Consider the following 23,189-nt stretch of genomic DNA (forward strand, 5'->3'; position numbering starts at 1 on the left):
GTCTCTGTCTCTCTCCCCTCTATATTTCTATCTAAATATTTCTTACTTCTCCCTATTCAAGAGTACCCTGGGGAAAAAGTGGGTGTGGGTCCCCCACAAGCCTCAAAGACTGAACATCTACTGATGTTGGCCCTTCTGTCAGAGATAGCCACTGATAGACTAACTGGACCACAACCTGTAAGCTATGCTAATAAATCTTCTTTTAATATAGAATCATTCTATCAATTTTGTTCCTCTAGAGAACCCAGACTAGTATATATATATACATATATATATATGTATATATGTATATATGTATATATATATGTAAAATAATCTAACAATTTTTCAAATTTGAGCCACTGAGCATTTAAGACGTTTACCTATTCATCATGCTTCTCTATCATGATCGAGTAGAAATCCCCCATTGTAACTTTACCAAACCCAAATCTCATAACTAAGATGTGGTCAGATTTTTGACTTGTATTATTTGTTTTAATAACCAGTGTTTTGGATAAGCAACAGCTATTCCAACCCCTACCTCCTCTCCATTTTTCTGTTAACATGGCTACCCAAGTACTACTCGGGATGGTTTTATAGTAGTCAAAACAACTCCTGAGGGAAATATTCATTTTGTAATTTCTGTAATAAATGGATTTCATGACTGGCTTCCCACATACATTTTTAAAAATTCTTCTTGGGCACCCCCCCACACACACACCAAACACACATTTCCAGAATTTTACAATGTAGCTTGGACCAGCCTTGAACTAGCAGCGATCTTATGTCAGCCCTTTGACTACTGTGATTATAAGCATGCATCATAATGTTCTACTCTCTGGCATTTTCACTTTTGGAGAAAAGTTAGAGATTCTAGGCTGAGAAAGTGTGAAGGATTTCTCTGATGAGGCAAGACAGAATGACATCAGACATGGTTCCTCCTCCAGGGCTGAGAGAAATGACACTACGTGGAGCACAGGCATCATGTGTCCAAGGGACATCCCCCACTCCTTCCATATTCCCAACATAGCTGGAATGGGCACTGTGGGAGATGAGGCAACTGTTATAATCCTGTGTGACATGAGAAAGAATGGTCTCCTGGCCAAGGTTAAGACAATCACAGTGGGAGCAAATCTTTAGTTTTCATACCCATGAAAATTCTGGATTGACAGCAAGGCTTTGCAGTGCTGGCCTGTTCTGTGTACTACCTTCGCCTATGAAAACTGGTTGAGAGTCAAGTGGTCCTTGACTCTCCCACTGCTGTGCACTGAGAGTCAAGTGGTCCTTGACTCTCCCACTGCTGTGCACATCATCTGAGGAAGTCTAGGAAAGGCAGCTGCAGTTTGTGGGGGAAACTTTTGGTTTTCACAGGCATCACCCACAGACTTAACAAAGGTGATCTGCTACTGTAGGGGTGGCTTGCAATACACTTCTCAAACACCTTTTCCTCCCACCGAAGGGCTCTGGTGCCTTTTATAAGGTCACACAGGAAGCACACACTGGCACTGGCAGTCACCAGGGTGAGGGAAATTTGAGGTTCATGGAAGAAATTCCAGCTGGCTCATAAACCAGGTTCAGTGCTCAGGCACTAAGTGCTGAGCAGATGGTCTCCAATACACGAAGCATTGGTGTGCTTGTCACCAGAACTGCACACATTTGTAGTTTTCTCCAACACTGCTCACCAGCTTCCTGTACAGAGATAGGAAGAGCCAGTTTCTACCTATGACCAGCAGATTAATCGAGCTACACTGGGATGCTCTCCAGCCTCTGCAGATGAGCCTATGTGGCCAGGAACCTCCCAGGGTGGGAATTCTGGCTGATCACCTAGACCTGTTCCCCATGTGGAGAGCACAAAACTGCAAAGTGTTTTGTTAAGGGCTGTTTATTCACTGGAAGCCTTTGTTATTTGGTGGGCTGACCTTCAGTCATCTCAGGAGGACTTCCTGTCACTCTCAAGGACAATACACAGCAGTGAGGATTTAGGTGTGTACGCAGTGTAGTCTTCTGAGCTATGACAGAAGGTAGGGCTGCATTTTGAGGAAGAGGAGGCACAAAGGTTTCCCTGTCTTAGGTTTCTTAAGGGTTCAAGCTGGAGTGTGAAACACAGATGGTTCCAGTGCAAAGGACTCCAGTGGGAAAAGCTCAGAGGCATCGGGATTCAAGAGTCACCCGTCTCCCCACCCCAGAGTCCCTGTGGACTGGGGTGGCTGGGAGGCAGAGAACAGCATACTTGGCTGGGTGGGATGTAGCAAGGCAAAGGCATGCGCCCCTTGCAAAACTGAGGCACTTAGGATAAGGGAGCTACTTACTTTCCACCTGCCCAGAAAGTGTGGGGCTTGAGTGCTATTAAGGCTGTGCAATGCCATCCTCCTGTGGTCTGTAGACCTCTGGGCAAATCTCTCCATTCTCTCAGTATAGCATATTTTGATCTTGCAGGAAAAAGGTCTGTTCAGCAGGTGCTTTTTGTGTGAGGCTTCCCCACGCACTCCTGTTTTCTGTAGGGCTCAGTACTCTAGCCAGGGCAGACCCTACTTGAGTCATATCCATGTCGTCTCTTGTGAAAGCCTCACTAACAACACTTGTCAGAACCCAAAGAGACAAGGGACAAGTCTCCCTTAGTACTTGTGGCTCCTCCCAGCACTTCTCATTGGCCACTTACCCTAAACCCCTCCCTCCCAGGGGCCAGGCTTAGCTTCCCCTCCCCTAGTTCCTCTTCCCCACAGAACTCAGCCATTTTGGTAGTGCTCTCTTGGCTCCTGGCTGGCTCTGCTCCTAGATCTCTCTTGGTCTGTTTGTCCCGTCGTCTCCCCCCGCCGCCCCCTCTTTCACGGACGGCCCAGTTCAATCTGGACCCTTCCAGATGCCTCTGGCTATGCTCCTTCCTATCTCAACAAACCTCGCCCACCATACCAGGAAGCAGTCATTTTTCATTCACCTTTCACTAGTCTGCACCCAGGACAGCTTGTGGGTGGTTCTCCCGGCTGGGCTCATCTCTATTTCTTTCTTTTAAATGTGCTTTACTGTTGCTTTAGTGTTGCTTTGGCTTACTGCACTTCTGTAAAACATTTGTGTTCCTACAGAAGCATACGTTTAAGAGAAAGAGAGACTTATCTGAGGCACACTAGGGAGCAGGACCAGAAGCCACTCCTCCATAGTGACGGGCTTGGGCCAGCGACCCTCACAGCTGAGACTGCCTCAGAGAAAAGCATACAAACTGTTGGTGGCTTTTCTCATCTCTAACTGCAGAGGTGGGTGACGGGTTTGGATAATCCTGTCCCTCCCAACTGTGGGATTCTAAATTAAAATTTGTCCTTAAAAAGAAGTAAGGGATTCAGAAAAGCATTACTTTTTAATTCATTCTCCTAAGAAATATTACACCACACTCATATTTATGTTTCAAGGGCTGCATTTGGAAAAACAACAGCTTGCCAAAATTAAAATCTCACAACTATCAATTAACTTACTAAAATATTTTGGGATATTTGTCAATAATGTATATAATAAACCCATATGGATATGAAAACAAAAGGGGGCTGGAGAGATGGCTCAGAGGTTAAGAGCACTGGCTGCTCTTCCAGAGGTCCTGAGTTCAATTCCCAGCAACCACATGGTGGCTCACAACCATCTATAGTGGGATCTGATGCTCTCTTCTGGCATAAAGTTGTACATGCAGATTATATATGTACATGCACTTATATACATAAAATAAATAAATATATCTTTTAAAAAAGAAAAAAAAGCACCTGCATTCAATGATATCTGCTCCTTCCTTCCTTTCTTCCTCCCTTCCTTCCTTTCTTTTTTTTCTGTTTTTTTTTTTTTTTTTCGTAGACAGGTTCTCACTATGTAGCTCTGAATGTCCTAGAACTCACTCTGTAGATTAGGTTGGCCTTGAACTCACAGAGATCTCCTAACACTGCCTCTTGAATGCTGAGAGTAAAGGCATGCACCACCACCCTGAAATCTGCATATTCTCATTTAAAGAATTAAAGCACTAAGCTGAGACTGGTAGCTCCCAAGTATAATTCTAGCCCTCAGAAGGTAGAGGCAAAAGGATCAGGCTAAGCTCAAGACCAGTCTAGACTACACAGTGAAGTCCAAGCTAGCGAGAGCTACACCAGACCCTATCTTAAAACCAATAGCAAAGAGTTGAGAACTGGTAGTGGAGTACTCATCACTACGATATTAAATGCTGTTTCAAAAGAACTGATTAGGGCTGATGAGATGGCTCAGCAAGTAAAATCCTATGACCTGAGTTCGATCCCCAGATCCCACAGTGGAAGGAGTGAAGGAACCAATTCCTGAGAGTTGTCCTCTGACCTCCACACACATTGTGATGTGCACGCACATGCACATACATATCATAAACACATAATTTTTTTAATTTGATAAGCTTCAGAAATCGAAATTTACTTTTATAGCTTTCATATCATTTGCTACAACTTTCCTAGGAGTTGAAACAACAATTCAGCAAGTCAATCAACAGGCTGAAAAGTCCCTAGGGATTGTCTAGTTCAGCAGCTTTTCATTAGAAGAACTAAAAAGCAGGCTATACTAATTCTATAAACCAACCTGTTGTAGAAAGAGGATTTGTTAAACCATGTGGAAAATCATACATATAATTCTGACAAATGTAAATTCAAAGAAATTCCTTCCTAAATGTCTTTTTCTCTTTTAGAATAACCTGTAACATATTGATGTCTTAACCAATAACATGAAGCACTTGGTGGAGGAGGCACAGAACATTTCACAGGTAATGAACCAAGTAACATTCTATGACCAACAAGCACTGAGGTGACTACTTACTAAGCAGTTAGACAGTCTTTCAATGCAGAATTTTCTTTCCGGCATTTTACTACCATAAGGATTCCAGAGTCCTTGCAACATCTGGTAAAATCTGAAATTAAAAAAAAAAAAAGACTTATTACATTAATTGATTTTAGAAGTTCTAACACAGTCTCTCACTTAGAACCCATTATCCAGACTGCACATATTCTGTGCTCAATAGAAAACATGCCCCCAGTGAAGGGCAGACTTCAAGGATTGCTCCCTTTGTAGAAAAGGATCCAAGAGGAGGACCTGTGAGAGACAGGCAGGGAGGCTGCCTAGAGACAGACTACAGCGACCTCATAGGATTTCTAGTGGGAAAGAAGCACATCCAAGGGAATAAACAACGAGATAAGTTGAGACTTTTCCCAGGACCAGGTATCTGGTGTCCATCTATGTTTCCTCTAAGCACATGGCAGAGCTGAAGACTTCCCTCTGACACCCTAAAAGCCTCCACCTTCTGAAGAACACTGCAATGTGCCTTAACTTCTAGTAACAGGGCTCTCGTTCATTACCAAGACCTACGATACCATAGAAATTACAAATAGGTTTCTGTTTCATTTCCATCCTGGGAATCTCACCTTTTACATTGCACTTTTAGTCTCTGGGGCCACACTCTACCCACAGCCAGGCCACTGGCCACTCTGCCTTGCAATTACTTTGCCTCAGATGCGGCTGCACCCTATTCTCCCCACAGGCCAATGCACTTGCCCTGACTCTTTGCAGCAGTCCTGACTGCTCTGCTACTGTGTGGCTACTGTGCTTCTAGTAGTTCCAGGTTAAGCTGTGAAGTAACTATTTTGCTGTCAAGTATCCAGCCATTACCCCATCAGGTGTTAAACATGACATCAGCCTAACAAAGAAGCTGTAGGGGTACAGTCTCAATGTTTTTATAGTTCCTGTAGTATGACTTATCAAGGTTTCCTCTTCCTTTGAGCCATGTGCTGCTTTCCAATCACTAAGGAATAGAAGTTACTTATAATTAGCTTAAAGTAAGCAGATAATTTCAGGAATCTTCATACAGCTACATACCTATAATATGTGACAAAATATTTTTAAATCACAGAACCAAAAATGACTGAAATAAATTAAATATGTACAAATCTTACTGGAGTGGGGAGGACTTGGCCAAAACTAGAGCCCCACAGCAGAAACACCTGTACCTACCACAGCAGCATGCTGAGACTCTGAAGAGAGCTGGCCAAAACTAGAGCCCCACAGCAGAAACACCTGTACCTACCACAGCAGCATGCTGAGACTCTGAAGAGAGCTGGCAGAAGAGGAACAAGGACCAAAGACACAGAGATCAAATGAACTCAATGCATAGGATGTGAGCACATGAAGAGTGCTCTGTTATGTCGTCACAGCCCACAGAGTGAGTGGTCTTAGGTATCACCCCTCCCACCATCCCAACTCCATCTAACTGTTTAGTCTGAACATTTCTTCCATCACTCCATTTCTGTTCTCTATACAGATGAGCTGGGCATGAGGGATAGTCAAACCAAATGAACTTAGTTTGTGTCCTTTGGCCAAGGACTTCCAACAACTCAAATCACAAAGCATGCTTAAGGTTAGCCCATTATCAGTGGATACACTAAGGGGCAGCCACATGGATGTTGAGAAGCCTTTTACTTTTGATTTTAGAATGCCTATTGTGGTGATATATTGTTTATAATCTAAGAAATAAAGCTTGCCTGAAGATCAGAGGACAGAGCCAGCCACAGAGTTAGCCAAAGAAGGCAGGCAGTGGTGGCACACACCTTTAATCCTAGCACTTGGGAGGCAAAGGCAGAGATCCATCTAGATTTCTGTGAGTTCAAGGCCACACTGGGCTACACAAGATTAATCCAGTCTAAAAGAGAAACAGAGCCAGGCAGTAGTGGCATACACCTTTAATTCCAGCACTTGGGATCATACGCCTTTAATCTCAGCACTAGAAAAGTTGAGACAGGAAGTGATAATGGCTCGGTAGAGAAAGGAATATAAGGTGGGAGGAGACACAAACTCACACCCTTCAGGCTGAGGAGTTGGTGAGGTTAAGAGGTGGTGGCTGTGACTGCTCTGCTTCTCTGATCTTTCAGCTTTCATTCTGATATCTGGCTCTGGGTTTTTATTAAGACCAATTAGGATTCGTGCAACAGCCTATTTTTCATACACATTTGTTGTTGAACTTGGAGCACCATGTTAAGATACCATCACAAATAAAAAGACACAGGCAGTCCTCAAAGGGAATGTGTCCATACAGTTAATGCAGAATTGACCACTTTGACTAGAGGGTTCTTTTAAGAGAACTGCCATGTTCAACAGTGGTGATAAAAAGTAAGCTAGACACCCCTCCACTGTGCTCTACTGTGACCTCATCACACCTGCGCCAAACTGGTTCACTTGGATAATGGCTGGAAAAATCATCATTGCCATCCTGAGTTCTGCCTGAAAGGAAGAAAATACCATGCTAGTTGGCAAATTCCCAGGCCTTTTTGGAAAACACAGTGGTTACTATCAAAAGTTTAATTCATAAATTGGACAAACCCAACATTATTTTAACTAGAAAAAAATGTGTTACATTTGTTTATGCTACAGAATATTACTTTAACTGTGTAAAGGTGCGTTACTTTTGTTTATGCTGCACTTGTTTAATTATGTAAAGATGTGTTGCATTTGTTTCACCTTGCCTACCTAAGGCATCTGATTGGTCCAATAAAGAGCTGAACGGCCAATATCTAGGCAGAGAAAGGATAGACAGGGCTAGCAGGCAGAGAGAATAAACAGGAGGACAAATCTAGGCTCAAAAAAAGAAAGAACAAGAGGAAGAGGAGGAGGAGGAGAGAACAAGGGAGACACCCGGAGCCAGGCAGATGCCAGCCAGCAGACATAGAGAAGCAACAAAAGTAAGATGTACAGAACTAAGAAAGGTAAAAAGCCCCGAGGCAAAAGGTACATAAACCGGTTAAGTTTTAAGACCTTTCAAAAGACCTATGCTAGGCCTAAGCATTCAAAACTAATAATAAGTCTCTGTATTATGATTTGGGAGCTGGGTCGTGGCCCAAAAGAAAAAGCCTGGTACACTCTACTGGCTTAGTTCATCACAGAACACTTGGACATTGCATTGTTTTAATGTCCATTTTCCCCAAAAGAATGGAAGTATCCTAAGTTGGAACCTGATGGAAACAGCATTTCTGGGTTGTGCTGACATAAGAGGTGCACACAGTCGTGTTCTCCTTGCCCACATCTCCTCTGGAGTAAATGTAACTGGCCTGAAGCCTCAAGATGTTTTGTAAGGGTTCTATCACGTGTTTAGCAACACAACTTTAAAAACACTCTCTCTTTCCTCCTACATTAGCATGTATATAAGAATAATGTTGCTAATACTGCCAACTGTACAAACTTCATTTCATTTCTCTCGAAGAAACTACCTAGTATCATATAACAAACTACTGATAAAAGTCTTCATGTATAATAAAAGATGCCCCAAAAATGTCTAGGAATAGATTTTGTCCCCACAACCCTTCCACTGGAGAGGACCATCCCATCTTCTCCCTGAACCCTCTGCTGCTGAGCCCTACCCCCAATCCAGATGACTTCCACCACTGAGGCACAGACCACACCAGCCAGAAAGGGTGAGCGACCCACCTGCCAGGGGACCTGCACCCCTTCCTGGATTCCATCCCTGGTCACCCTTCCCCAAGCCCACACCAGTCCAGCTATTCTCTTGCCCTGCAGCTGGGCCCTCCCAACAACCCAAGAAGACTTGCACCAAGCAGGCCCAGGACACACAAGCCAGAATGTGGGTGACTCCCCTGCCAGCATAACTTTACTCCTCCCTCAATTCCAGCCCCCATGACCCTTCTCCAGACCAATGCAATCCCAGCTTGTCTCTGGCCCTGCTGCTGGGCCCTGCCCCTATGTGGTGCTATTTTACTTGTACTGAAATGGGATTTTAATTGTATGTTAATAAATAAAGTTGTCTGGGAGTCAGAGCTATTGGAGCCATAGCAAGTGCGTGGCACTGGTGGCGCACGCCTTTAAGGACCTGGAGGGCGGTACATTCAGGCAGTGACGAGGCAGTCACATGTTTGGGTTTACAACCAATGAGAAGGCAGAACAGCTAGACTATATAGACATACACACAGGAAGTAGGCCCCCTTTTCGGAGAGCTCTCTTGGCTGAAGAGGATCACTGAATCAGGAAGGGTGAGGCTCTTAGCTCTGACCTCTTGGCTTTCTTCTCTGAATCGGTTCTGTGTTTCTTATTTAATAAGACGGTTGGTTACATCTACATTTGGCGCCCAACGTGACAAGAATCCATTAAAAACCACTTAACTTGGCTTGGCGGCAGGTCCCGTTTCCCGCCTGGGTGGCCGGCAGGTCCGGTTTCCCGCCAGGGCGGACGGCTCCCTAGCCCAGGCCCAGGTCGGCTTGGCCTCAGGCCGGACTAACCTTGAGCTACTTGCTTAAAGCTGGTGCTACAGACAACTCAGGCCTGCCCTGCCGAACAGGGCCCCTGCCTGTAAAGCCAACACACGTGGTTGGAGCTTAAGGTAGCCAGAGCCAAGGCTTGACTAGGCTCAAGCGGGAACACGTGGCTGGATTCAAGCTCTTAGGCAGAACTTGCGGCTACGGTTCTTGCATGTCCTCTCTCTCTCTCTCTCTCTCTCTCTCTCTCTCTCTCTCTCTCTCTCTGGATTCACACCTCGGACATTAGGTGGCTGTTCTGAAATTCCCTCGGATTGGTACTGTTCTACAAGGACTTGGTAAGTGACTTAACATATCAGAGATTTTAAAGGAAACTATTTAAAAGAAATTTTTTTCCACATTAAAAAAAAATGGGTTTTCTGTGTTCATTGGAAGAAAATTGGGCTTTGTTTGCAATTTTAGGCAGTCTGACAATGGAACAGCTATATGAGAAGATTAATGTTGATCGAATTATGCATTTTATTACTATGCTTATCCTCATTTTACTATTTAAAAAGATAGTCAATTTAAGTGCCAGGGTGACAGCTTTAGAAAAACTTGTTAAACCTGTAAAAACTCAGACAGAAGAAACTAACAGTGAAGTTGCTTCAAGATTGGATCATAGGGTTACAGAAAGAAAGCCTGTTTTCACACAGTCACCCTTAGTTTGTCCAGTAACCGTACAGCAGTTGCCTGATCAAATGACTACACAAAATATTTGGGCTCCAATTGAAATGTTAGATTTACGAAGGTTTAAGGAGGCAATAGTATCTTATGGCATGCATTCCCCATATGTAAAGCAAATGTTAAACTCTTGGTCAACATATAATAGGATTGTACCACAGGACTGGCGGGAGCTGGCACAAGCTGTTCTTGAACCCAGTCAAAGGCTTCAGTGGCTAACTTGGTTCAAGGATGAAGCTAAAAACATAGAAAAACAGTGGAAGGATAAAGGAATACAAGTCACCAGGATCAGCTTATTGGAGAAGGTCAATATGCTTCAACACAAACACAATGTTTATATGATGTCCAAACCCTAATTTTATGTCGAACAGCAGCCTTGAATGCATAGGACAGAGTTGAGGAACCAGGAAAAAAAACTGAGTCATTTACAAAGGTTGTACAAGGCCCAAAAGAATCTTTCACAGATTTTTTACAAAGACTGGCTTCAGCAGTAAAGAGAATGGTCCCGGATTCAGAAGCTAGTAAGATAATAATTGAATCTTTGGCCTTTGAGAATGCGAATGCAGCATGCAAAACAATAATCAGGCCGTTAAAGGCAAGATCTGCACCTTTGGAAGATTGGATTAAAGACATGGTTAATGTTGAAGCTCATGAGCATGATGATACGTGGGTAGGAGAAGCAATTTCAAAAGGTTTGAGGAATGTTAGATGTTTTGGATGTGGAAAGCAAGGACATTTGAAAAGGGACTGTACACAGGTCATTCCAAGAAACAATGTTTCTTCAAGGAACAATGGCAACAGAATGCCCCTTCCTTCTGGAGTATGCAGAAGGTGTGGTAAGGGAAAACACTGGACCAGTGAATGTAGATCAACAAGGGACAGACAGGGTAATCCTTTGCCTCAGTCTTCGGGAAACTCCCAGAGGGGCCTCATGCAGGCCCCAATAGCAAATCCAGTTCAAACCTTTCCTGCAGTCGTAGAGGAAACCCCTACTCAGAGCAATTAAATAACCAAATGCCTATTGGAATAAGTCATGCTGGTCAGGATGATGAAACAGAGAGAATAGAAAATTCAGGAGAAAACATAAAGAAAATTTTTTGGCAAACTTCTATTAATGAACAAACACCAAAATTATCGATAAAAATAAATGGTGTTTTCTTGTCTGGTCTGGTAGACACTGGTGCAGACGTTACCATAATTGCACCAGAATTTTGGCATCCAACTTGGCCTCTTCAGGAAGTAAATATTCAACTGTTAGGAATTGGGACATTATCTCAGGTGAAACAGAGTGCAAGATGGCTCGAATGTATAGGTCCAGAAGGACAGAGAGCAAAATTAAAACCATATGTGGCTAACATAGCTATGAACCTGTGGGGTCGAGACTTGTTACAACAATGGAATACTCAGATTAACATCCCTCCAATCTCAGAAACAAATCATAAACTAGCACATGTTTCTGAGAGAAATATTAGAAGGCATTATTCTGAGTGGTCACCAGCCATCCATATTATACAAGAACAGGGCACAACAACTGATAATCTTCCAAAAACAACAACAGCTCTACCTTTAAAATGGTTAACAGACAAGCCTGTATGGGTCCAGCAATGGCCTTTAACAACAGAGAAACTCCAGGCTTTAGAAAAGCTGGTAGAAGAACAGTTAAATGCTCAGCATATTGAGGAATCAACCAGCCCACGGAATTCTCCTGTATTTGTTATTAAGAAGAAATCTGGTAAATGGAGAATGGTAACAGACCTTAGAGCAATTAACAAAGTAATTCAGCCAATGGGCTCTCTACAATCTGGAATTCCTTTGCCTACTTTGTTACCAAAAGGATGGCCTCTCATAGTTATTGATTTAAAAGACTGTTTCTTTTCAGTACCCTTACAAGAAAAAGACAGAGAAAGATTTGCTTTCACAGTGCCTACTTATTATAATTCTCAACCAGTTAAAAGATTTCAGTGGAGGGTCCTCCCACAGGGAATGTTGAATAGCCCAACTCTGTGCCAATATTTTGTACAACAGCCATTGGAAGTGATATGTAAAAAAATTCCTAAATCTATAATTTATCATTATATGGATGATATTTTACTAGCTGACTCAAATGCAGATACTTTAGAAAGAATGCTTGTAGAAGTAAAGAAAATTTTGCCTTGCTGGGGATTACAAATTGCTCCTGAAAAGATACAAAGAGGAGATTCTATTAATTATTTAGGATATAAAATAGAGCTACAAAAAATTAGACCCCAAAAGGTGCAAATTAGGAGAGATAGACTACAGACTCTTAATGACTTTCAAAGATTATTTGGAGATATTTCTCATCTACGAACTATTGTTGGGGTAAAAAATGATGAACTGCATAATTTGTTCAAAACCTTAGAAGGTGATAAGGACTTAAATAGTCCAAGAGAATTATCACCTGAAGCTGAGAAAGAATTGGCCTTGGTAGAAAGTACATGAAGGGCGTGTGGATCGTATTGATCCAAAGCTGGATTGCATTTTGGTTATTTTACCTTCTAGGCATTCTCCTACAGGAATATTAATGCAGAGGGAAGATATTATATTAGAATGGATATTTTTAGCAAATAAACCAAATAAAAAATTAAAAACTTATGTGGAAAAAATCTCTGACTTGATTTGGAAGGAAAATTGAGACTTTGTCAATTAGCAGGAATAGACCCAGCAGAAATTGTCATACCTTTAACTAAGGAGGACATTGAAAAATTATGGACAGAAAGTGAACCTTGGCAAAGAGCTTGCAGTAATTTTTTGGGAGAAATTAACAGCAAATATCCCAAAAGCGATAGAATTGATCTTATAAAGAGAGCTGATTGGATCTTGCCTCGAATTGTACGGGAAAAACCCATATCTGGAGTTCGTACATTTTATACAGATGCCAACAAACAAGGAAAGGCAGGTTACAAATCAGAAAATTTAAGTAAAGTGGTTCAAAGTCCTTATAATTCAGTTCAAAAATCAGAATTGTATGCTATTCTGTTGGTATTAATGGATTTTTCAGAACCTCTCAACATAGTAACTGACTCTCAGTATGCTGAAAGAGTAGTATTACATATTGAGACTGCAGAATTTATCCCTGATGCTTCAGAATTAACTTCACTATTTATTCAATTACAAGATACAATCAGGAAAAGGAGTCATCCTTTATATATAACTCACATCCGATCCCATACTGGTCTGCCAGGCCCTCTAGCACAAGGCAATGATGAGATTGATAAATTATTGATAGGAAATGTGCTGGAGGCCTCAGAATTTAATAAAAAACATCATGTCAATAGTAAAGGTTTAAAAAAGGATTTTTCCATAACCTGGCAACAAGCCAAAGAAATAGTAAAGAAATGTCCTACTTGTTCCTTCTACAATCAAACACCATTACCACCAGGATGTAACCCAAAGGGTACTCAGAGGAATGAAATCTGGCAGATGGATGTGTTTCACTTTGCAGAATTTGGAAAACTGAAATATGTACACCACACTATCGATACTTATTCAGGATTTCAGTGGGCAACTGCTTTGAGTTCTGAAAAAGCTGATTCTGTAATCACTCATTTGCTAGAAGTTATGGCCATCATGGGTATACCTGCACAAATCAAAACTGATAATGCTCCATCATATGTCTCTGTTAAAATGAAACAGTTTTTTTCTTATTACAATATAAAGCATATTACAGGCATACCACATAATCCTACAGGTCAAGCAGTTATAGAAAGAGCAAACAGAACTCTAAAGGATATGCTAAATAAACAGAATGGGGGAACAAAAACCCCCAGAAACAGACTGCATAATGCTCTATTAACTTTGAATTTTCTTAATGCCAATGAGAAAGGAACAACAGCTGCAGAGAGACATTGGATAATAGAAAAAACTACAGAATTAAATCAGCCTATATACTTTAAGGATGTGCTGACCTCAGAATGGAAACCAGGGTATGTGTTACGTTGGGGACGAGGTTTTGCTTTTGTTTCTACAGGAGAAGATAAGTTGTGGGTACCATCAAAATTGATAAAGGTTCGATTTGAACAAGAGAAACCTCTTAATTAGAGGAGGTGATAGTTCATCAACCAGCATGAACATCCAATTTAAACTAACTTATACCAGTAACACATGTCTTTTCATTTAATCAGATAATAACTTGCCAAAAAGGAACATCCCCAAAATTAGTCTTGGGGAAAGGTTTTTGTTTTTGTCTTTTAGGAGAATGAAGGTTAAGGAATCTGAAGAACACTGGACAAATGAGACAACTGAAGAAAAGAGACAAATCATCTATCCCAGGAAACAGTGAAACGGCGTATGGGTATATATTATCTAAAAAATTTTATGTCTTCCTAAATGTTTGTTTCTACTTTTCTCTAAAAATGTAACGCTATTGGTCTTCTAATAGTCCCAGTTCAATTAAAATTTAAAGCTGACTTTGGAGTTGGAGAATGGCTCTCTCCTTCTTTAAACTCAAGCATGTTGTTAAAAGGAAAATGCAAACTCCCTGTATCATGCCAGAATAAAAGAGCCATCTTCTGCTATGGGACAGGAGAAAAGCCAAATTAATTAAGGGACTATTCTATTACTAATCTCAACTCTTTGATTCTATTCTGATTCTTTAAAACTTTTCTTAAAGTATAAATTTTATATCAAAATTTACAAGATTAATATATATAGATATATATACATTTTAAACTTTGTTAAGATATGAATGGTCATATAGAGTACTAATTAATTCTAGAAAAAAGGCTTCAATTAGCTGCATATATATGTCTTTGTGTTCGAGTCTCTTATCAGTTTTCTGCAGGAAATCACGGCCAGGCCTAACATCAACTGAAGTCTCCAGGAAGAAGTTGGGGCCCCACAACAACAACAATTCCACGTGGACAATAATAACATCACTAAGCTGACAAACATCATCTACAGATCAGCTTTGAACTACAAGGTGCTCAGAGCAATTTTGAGATGACTAGCTGAGATGATCCAGTCTCAAAGACTACTTGAATAAGGACTTGAGATAAAACCTGACCTTTGGCATTATACACAGACTGGATAATGAAGGACATAGTTACCTTTCCTAGAATTTGACAATTAACCTAAAATTTTTCTTTTAGGATAAAGACAACTTCGCCCATACCCAGCAGGAAGCAATTTTAAGAATACGATGTCCACATTCCCAAAGAGGTGGTATGGGGTGGGTGGTTTTTTGGTCTTTTTAATGGGTTTTGGGTCTGGGATAATTTTCATTGTTTAGGGGGGTTGGTTACAAGTTGTTGTCAAGGGTTAGGAAAAAGGCTAAGCAAAGGAGATTAGATTTAAGGTTCTTGTTTAAAAAAAAGAGAGAGAGAAAGAAAGAATGAAAGAAAGAAAGAAAGAAAGAAAGAAAGAAAGAAAGAAAGAAAGAAAGAAAGAAGAAAAAGACAATTACTAGTTTTAAATACTTTACATTGGATTCGATTGTTTTATATTGTATACAAATTATATATATTGAAATTGATATTGTTAGAAAATGCTATATGTATATTTTTAATTGTACTTATACCGTTCATTTAACAATGCAATTTTCTGATCCTTGAATGTTATTATTACCAACTATTAGGATATAAAGAAATGAAAGTTAGTAGTTAGACATTACAATAGAACTTGTAGTCATATTAGATATGTTTTAAAAATTGAGCAGATATATTTTCGACAGGTCATCTTCAAACCCTTCAGAGATCTACAGAATATGGCATTTAAAATGTTTTAATAACTTAGAAAATTTTTCTTTTTTGTTATGACTATGAGACATGTCGGCTCCTGGCAGTACCATTCTACTTCAGAGAAAATATGGGCATTGAAGAAACTGCGTATGGAGTTAACTTTCATTGTGGCAAAAGTTAGCCACTGGACAACAAAGTATCCTCGAATCAACTGCTGACAAAATGGATAGACAGGACATGAAACAAAGGACTACTGATTCTTGCCAAAACAAGTGTGGTTATGGCTTTATCAAAAGGCATCTTCTGAGGCCAGGACAATATGGCACCATCCCTGAAGTGGCCTTCGCAATTTGGAAAAGGTACAGTGCCCTTTTCTTCGAAGGCAGCTGAATAGGCAGTGGGCCGATGGCTTCTGATGTGCAATGGAACAGCAGCTGAAACAGTTATTCTTGAAGAGTAACTAAGCTCACGCCTCTCAATAGTAGACTGGCATTTGATAGAGGGATGTGGAGAAGAACGGGATGCTGAGATGAAGCCATATATACACAGCCAAGAAGAATGGACAGTTGAATTAAAAAACCATCAACAATTTCCAGAATTTAAAATCCTGAATCATGACATGACACTAGTGGAATTCAGGTGTTTCTGGTACATGGACTGCTCTCACCCAATGTGAGGTTGAACTGTTGACCTTGTGTACATCCTACTTCACAAATGAGTCTGTCAGATATGCTAAGCCTATAGGCTGAAGATGATGCCCCAGCATTGCGGAGAAACCTTGGGTGACTGTCCAGACAGCTGGCTGTTTCTGTCAACTCACAAATTTTTTGGAAGTTGCTTGCATGCACTTTCTGTTTTTATTTTTGTTAGCTAATATTATTTCCTTCTTGGGTCTCTGAGGGAGTTGAAGATTAGTTAGTTATAGTTGAAGATTAGTTACTTATAGTTGAAGATTAATTAGGATAGAAAGTAAATTAGATACATTTTGGACTTAACAAAATAGGATAGATAATGAAATTATTTTCTCTGAATTTGTCAAATACAAATGGACTAGACATTGTTTAGACATTTATTACTTGTATATATTGTATATAGTCACTGTACTTTTGTATATAGTTTTTCTTTTGTTAGTTATAACCTTTTTCTTTTTTTTCCTTTTTATTAAAATAGAAAAGGGGAAATGTGGTGGTATTTTACTTCTACTGAAATGTGATTTTAATTGTATGTTAATAAAGTTGTCTGGGAGTCAGAGCTATTGGAGCCATAGCAAGTGCGTGGCACCGGTGGCGCACGCCTTTAAGGACCTGGAGGGCGGTACATTCAGGCAGTGACGAGGCAGTCACGTGTTTGGGTTTACAACCAATGAGAAGGCAGAACAGCTAGACTATATAAAGACATACACACAGGAAGTAGGCCCCCTTTTCGGAGAGCTCTCTTGGCTGAAGAGGATCACTGAATCAGGAAGGGTGAGGCTCTTAGCTCTGACCTCTAGGCTTTCTTCTCTGAATCGGCTCTGTGTTTCTTATTTAATAAGACAGTTGGTTACATCTACACCCCTAACCCCAACAGACTTCACCAATGAGGTACAGACCACACCAGCCACAACCAGTGACTGATCCTCCTGTTCTGTGGTCTGTCCCCTTCCATCTCATCACCAGTGCCATTGCTGGGCCCTGCCCCTAACTCCAGAGGAATCAAGCTGCTCTGGCGCAACCCTCACCAGTTGACAAGTGGTGCCTGCCAGCTAGACTGCTATCTCCCCCCTCCCCCTGCCGGGTTCTGCTTCCCCAAGACTCAAACTGCAGACCAACCCATCCCACTTCATTATCCTCCCCAAGGTCAGCTCAGAGGCCTACATACAGTCCACATCGGTCAAAAGAACAGCCCAAGCAGCTCTACCAGAGGCCAGGCTGGTCCCAGGTACCCTAAAAAATAACTCAGGCTTTACTGGAGGCCAGGCCAGATCTAGAGACTCAAGAACACTTCAGCTTTACAGGAGGCCAGACAGGATCAAGGGACCCAAGGCCCCCAAAACCCTAGTGGAGACACTCTACTGGGCTTGAAGACTCACCAGTCACTAGAACCCTTGGCCATTTAGGCCAGAAGATCAGAGAGGAAACAGAAACCTAGGAACAAAACACCTATCCAACAAAGACAAACACAGGAATCAACACCTAGACCTGTAGTCACCCCAAACCCAGATGCCTAAGAACACAGTAATGGAAAGGGCAGTATGTCATCACCAGAACCCAGCTATCTGACCACAGCAAGATCTGAACATTCTAACTATCCGACCACAGCAAGACCTGAACATTCTAACTATCCGACCACAGAAAGACCTGAACATTCCAACTATCCGACCACAGCAAGACCTGAACATTCCAACTATCCGACCACAGAAAGACCTGAACATTCTAACTATCCAACCACAGCACCTGCACATTCCAACTATCCGACCACAGCAAGACCTGAACATTCCAACGCAGCTGAAGCACAAGAAAACTACCTTAAAAATAATTTTATGAAGATAACAGGGGTCCTTAAAGAGGATATGAAAAAAATCCCTTAAAGAAATTGAGGAAAAGACAACCAAAAAATTGGAGGAAATCAATAAATCTCTTAAAGAATGTCAAGAAAACCAAGAAAAAACAGTGGACAGAAACAAAACTATTCAAGACCTGAAAATGGAAATAGAAGCAATAAAGAAAACACAAAACTGAGGGAATTCTGGAAATGGAAAATCTGAGTAAATGAACAGGAACTAAAGATCACCAACAGAATACAAGAGATGGAAGAGAGAACCTCAGGCATTGAAGATAGATGAAACAGATTCATTGGTCAAAGAAAACGTCAAAGCTAAAGAATTCCTAACATAAAATATTCAGGAAATCTAGGGCACCATGAAAAGACCAAACCTAAGAATAAGAGGGATAGAAGAAGAATCCCATCTCAAAGGCCCAGAAATATATTCAACAAAATCACAGAAAAAAAGTTTCCCAACCTAAGGAAGAACTGACCTATAAAGGTAAAAGAAGCTTACAGAACACCAAATAGACTAGACAAGAAAAAAGTCCCCTCACCACATAATAATCAAAACACTGAACATATGGAATAAAGACAAAATATTAAAAACTGTATAGGAAAAAGCCCAAGTACCATAAAAAGGCAGACCTATCATAATTACACTGACTTCTCAATGAAGACTTTAAAAGCCCAGAAGAGCCAGGACAACTGTCTTGCAGACTCTAAGAGCCCATGAATGCTGGCCCAGACTACTATACCCAGCAAAACTTTCAATCACCATAGGTGGAGAGAAACAAGGTATTTCATGACAAATTTAATCAATATCTACCCACAAATCCAGCCCTACAGAAGGTACTAGAAGAAAAACTCCAAACCAAGGAAGTTAGTTATACCCACAAAAACATAGGCAATAGATAATCTGACACCAACAAACCCAAAGAAAGGAAACACACACAAAAAAAACCACAACATAACAACAACAACAAATAACAAGAATTAACAATCACCGATCATTAATTTCTCTCAATATCAATGGACTCAATTCACCAATAAAAAGACACAGGCTGTCATGCAGAGGTGGTGCATGCCTTTATTCCCAGCACTCAAGAGGCAGAGCCAGGTGGATCTCTGTGAGTTCGAGGCCAACTTGGTCTAAAGAGCGAGATCCAGGACAGGCACCAAAACTACACAGAGAAACCCTGTCTGGGGAAGAAAAAAAAAAATAGGCTAACAGAATGGATACGAAAACAGGATCCATCCTTCTGCTGCATACAAGAAACACACCTCAACATCAAAGACAGACATTACCTCAGAGTAAAGGGCTGGAAAAAGATTTTCCAATCAAACAGACCTAAGAAGCAAGCTGGTGTAGCTATCCTAATATCTAACAAAATAGACTTCAAACCAAAATTAATCAAAAGAGATGTAGAAGGACATTTCATAATCATCAAATGACAAATTCATGAAGATGATGTCTCAATTCTGAACATCTATGCCCCAAATACAAGGGCACCCACGTTTGTAAAAGAAACATTACTGAAGCTTAAATTACATACTGAACACCATACATTAATAGTGGGAGACCTCAACACCCCACTCTAACCAATGGACAAGTTGTCCAGACAGAAACTAAACAGAGAAATAATGGAACTAACAGATGTTATGACTCAAGTGGATCTAACAGATAGCTACAGAACATTTCATCCAAAACAAAAAACAATATACCTGCTTCTCAGTACCTCATGGAACCTTCTCCAAAACTGATTATATACTCGATCAAAAAGCAAGTCTTAACAGATACAAAAAAATTGGAATAAACCCCTGTATCTAATCAGATCATCATGGATTAGAGTTGAAATTCAAAAACAACACAAACTACAGAAAGTCTGCAAACTCATGAAAACCAAACAACTCTCAACTGAATTACCCATGGGTCAAGAAAGAAATAAAAAAAAATTAAAGACTTCATAGAATTAAATGAAAATGAATGCACAACAAACCCAAACTTATGGGACACAAGAAAGCAGTGCTAAGAAGAAAGCTCATAGCACTAAGTGCCTTCATAAAGAACTTGGAGAAATCTCATACTAATGACTTAACAGCACACCTGAAAGCTCTAGAACAAAAAGAAGTAAACACACCCAAGAGCAGTAGATGGCAGGAAATAATCAAACTGAGGGCTGAAATCAATAAAATAGAAACAGAGTATACAAAGAATCAATGAAACAAAGAGTTGGTTCTTTGAGAAAAATCAACAAAATACACAGACCTTTATCCAAACTAATTAAACACTACAGAGAGAATATCCAAACTAACAAAATCAGAAATGAAAAGGGAAACATAACAACAGACTCCGGTGAAATCCAGACAATCATTAGGTCATACTTCAAAAACCTGTACTCCACAAAACTGGAAAATCTAAAAGAAATAGACAAATTTCTTTAAAGATACAACATACCAAAATTAAACCAAGATCAGAAAAACAATTTAAACAGACCTATGTTGTGGAATAATCTTTTTATACACTGTGGATATGTGTCATTTGGATTGGTTTAATAAAAAGCTGAATGGCTAATAGCTAGGCAGGATTTTTGGGGCAGAGAGGATGCTGGGAAGAAGGGCAGAGTCCCCAGCCAGATGCAGAGGAAGCAGGACATGTAGAAGATGTGGTAACAAGCCATGAGCCTCATGGCAGCACATAAATTAATAAAAAATGTGTTACGTTATAAGAGCTAGTTAGAAACAAGCCTAAGCTATCGGCCGAGCTTTCATAATTAATAAGAAGTCTCCATGTGGTTTTTTGGGAGCTGGTGGGTGGGAGAGAAAAATCTCCCTACAGACCTATAACTCCTAAGGAAATAGAAACAGTCATTAAAAGTTTCCCAACCAAGAAAAGCCCAGATGGTTTCAGTGCAGAATTCTACCAGACTTTGAAAGAAAAGCTAATACCAGTACTCCTCAAATAATTCCACAAAATAGAAACAGAAGCAACATTGCCAAATTCTTTTCACGAGGCCACAGTCACCTGATACCCAAACCACACAAAGACTCAACAAAGAAAGAGAATTACAGACCAATTTCCCTCATGAACATTAATGCAAAATTCTCAATAAAATGCTGGCAAACTGAATCCAAGAACACATCAAAAAGATCATCCACCATGAACAAATGGGCTTCATCCCAGAGATGCAGGGATAGTTCAACATATGAAAATCTGTCAGTGTAATCAACCATATAAACAAACTGAAAGGAAAAAAAAAAAAACATGATCATCTCATTAGATGCTGAAAGCCTTTGACAAAATCAAACACCCCTTCATGATAAAAGTCTTGTAGAGATGAGGGATACAAGGAACATAACCTAAATATAATAAAAGCAATATATTGTAGCTTGAGTTTTCCTGCCTGGCCCACAGTCAGGACAAATCTCTATCACCTGCCAGTCCCACAGCCGTCAGACCCGACCAAGTAAACACAGAGACTTGTATTGGTTACAAACTGTATGGCCATGGCAGGCTTCTTGCTAACTGTTCTTACAGCTTAAATTAATCCATTTCTATAAATCTATGCCTTGCCACATGGCTCGTGGCTTACCGGCACCTTCACATGCTGTTTCTCATCATGGCGGCTGGCAGTGTCTCTCTGACTCAGCCTTCTACTTCCCAGCTTTATTCTCCTCTTTGCCCGGCCTACACTTCCTGCCTAGCCAATGGCCAATCAGTGTTTTATTTATTGACTAATTAGCAACACATTTTCCATACAGAACATCCCACAGCAATATATAGCAAGCTGACAGCCAATATCAAACTAAATGGAGAGAAACTCAAAGCAATTCCACTAAAATCAGGAACAAGACAAGGCTGTCCACTCTCTTCACATCTATTCAATATAGTACTCAAAATTCTAGCTAGAGCAACAAGACAACAGAAGGAGATCAAGGGGATATACTTGGAAAAGAAGTCAAAGTATCACTTTTTGCAGATGACATGATAGTATACATAAGCAAACCCAAAAAGTCTACCAGGGAACTCCTACAGCTGGTAAATGTAGCAAGAATCCTAATTAGTCTTAATAAAAACCCAGAGCCAGATATTAGGGTAAAATACTGAAAGAACAGAGAGACTAAGGAACAAGCCACAGCCACCTCCTACCTCACCAACTCCTCAGCTGAAAGAGACTGAGTTCCAGAAAGACAAACATGGTATGAACTCAGTCATAAGTGGATATTAGCCGTAAAGGATCATGCTACAACCCACAGACCCAGAGAGGCTAGGTAACAAGGAGGGCCCAAAGGGGAACACATTGATCTCCCTGAGAAAGGAAAAATAGAAGAGATCTCCTGGGTAGAAGAGGAGCAGGAAGGAATGTGAACTTGAGGGACTGGATTGTGGGGTAGATGGAAAGGAAGAGTACTGAAAGAAATGACTGGAAGTGGGGGATTTGGGGGTCAGTTAGAAACCTGATGCAAGGGAAACTCCCACAAATCTGCAAGGATGACCCCAGTTAAGACTCTGAGAAATAGTGGGTAAATAGCCTGAACTGGCCATCTCCTGTAATCACACTGATGACTACCCCAATTGTCATCAGAGAGCCTTCATCTAATAACTGATGGAAAGAGATGCAGAGACCCACTGCCAAACATCAGTCCAAGCTCAGGGAACCTTGCTGAAGAGAGGGAGAAAAGATTGTAGGAGCCAGAGGGGTCAAGGACATCACAAGAAAACCCACAAAATCAATTTACCTTGCTCATAGGAACTCACAGAGTCTAAACCAACAACCAAGGATCCTGCATGGGACCAACCTAGGCCCTCTACATAGTTATGACAGCTCTGTAACTTGGACTACTTGTGGGACTCCTAACAATGGGAGCAGGGACTGTCCCTAACTCTTTGGCTGGCTCTTGAGAACCTATTCCTCATACTGGATTGCCTTGCCCGTCTTAATACAAGAGGAAGTGCTTAGTCTTATTCCAACTTGATATGCCATGTTTTGTTGATACCCATGGAAGGCCTGCCCCTTTCTGAACAGAG

General features: G+C 40.8%; 1 protein-coding gene across 1 annotated transcript in view; it reads right to left on the reverse strand.

Moving 5' to 3' along the window:
- Nucleotides 1–23,189, reverse strand: part of Cmc1 (C-X9-C motif containing 1) — a 93,578-nt gene that overhangs the window by 12,257 nt on the left and 58,132 nt on the right. Inside the window, exon 3 of the mRNA XM_052723693.1 lies at nt 4,786–4,876. Within this exon, the coding sequence (XP_052579653.1) occupies nt 4,786–4,876 (91 nt within the window). The remainder of the gene's footprint in view (nt 1–4,785; nt 4,877–23,189) is intronic.

This window comes from Peromyscus californicus, unplaced genomic scaffold, assembly GCF_007827085.1.
Source record: "Peromyscus californicus insignis strain IS unplaced genomic scaffold, ASM782708v3 Scaffold_11__1_contigs__length_118956290, whole genome shotgun sequence".
Taxonomy (NCBI): Eukaryota; Metazoa; Chordata; class Mammalia; order Rodentia; family Cricetidae; genus Peromyscus; species Peromyscus californicus.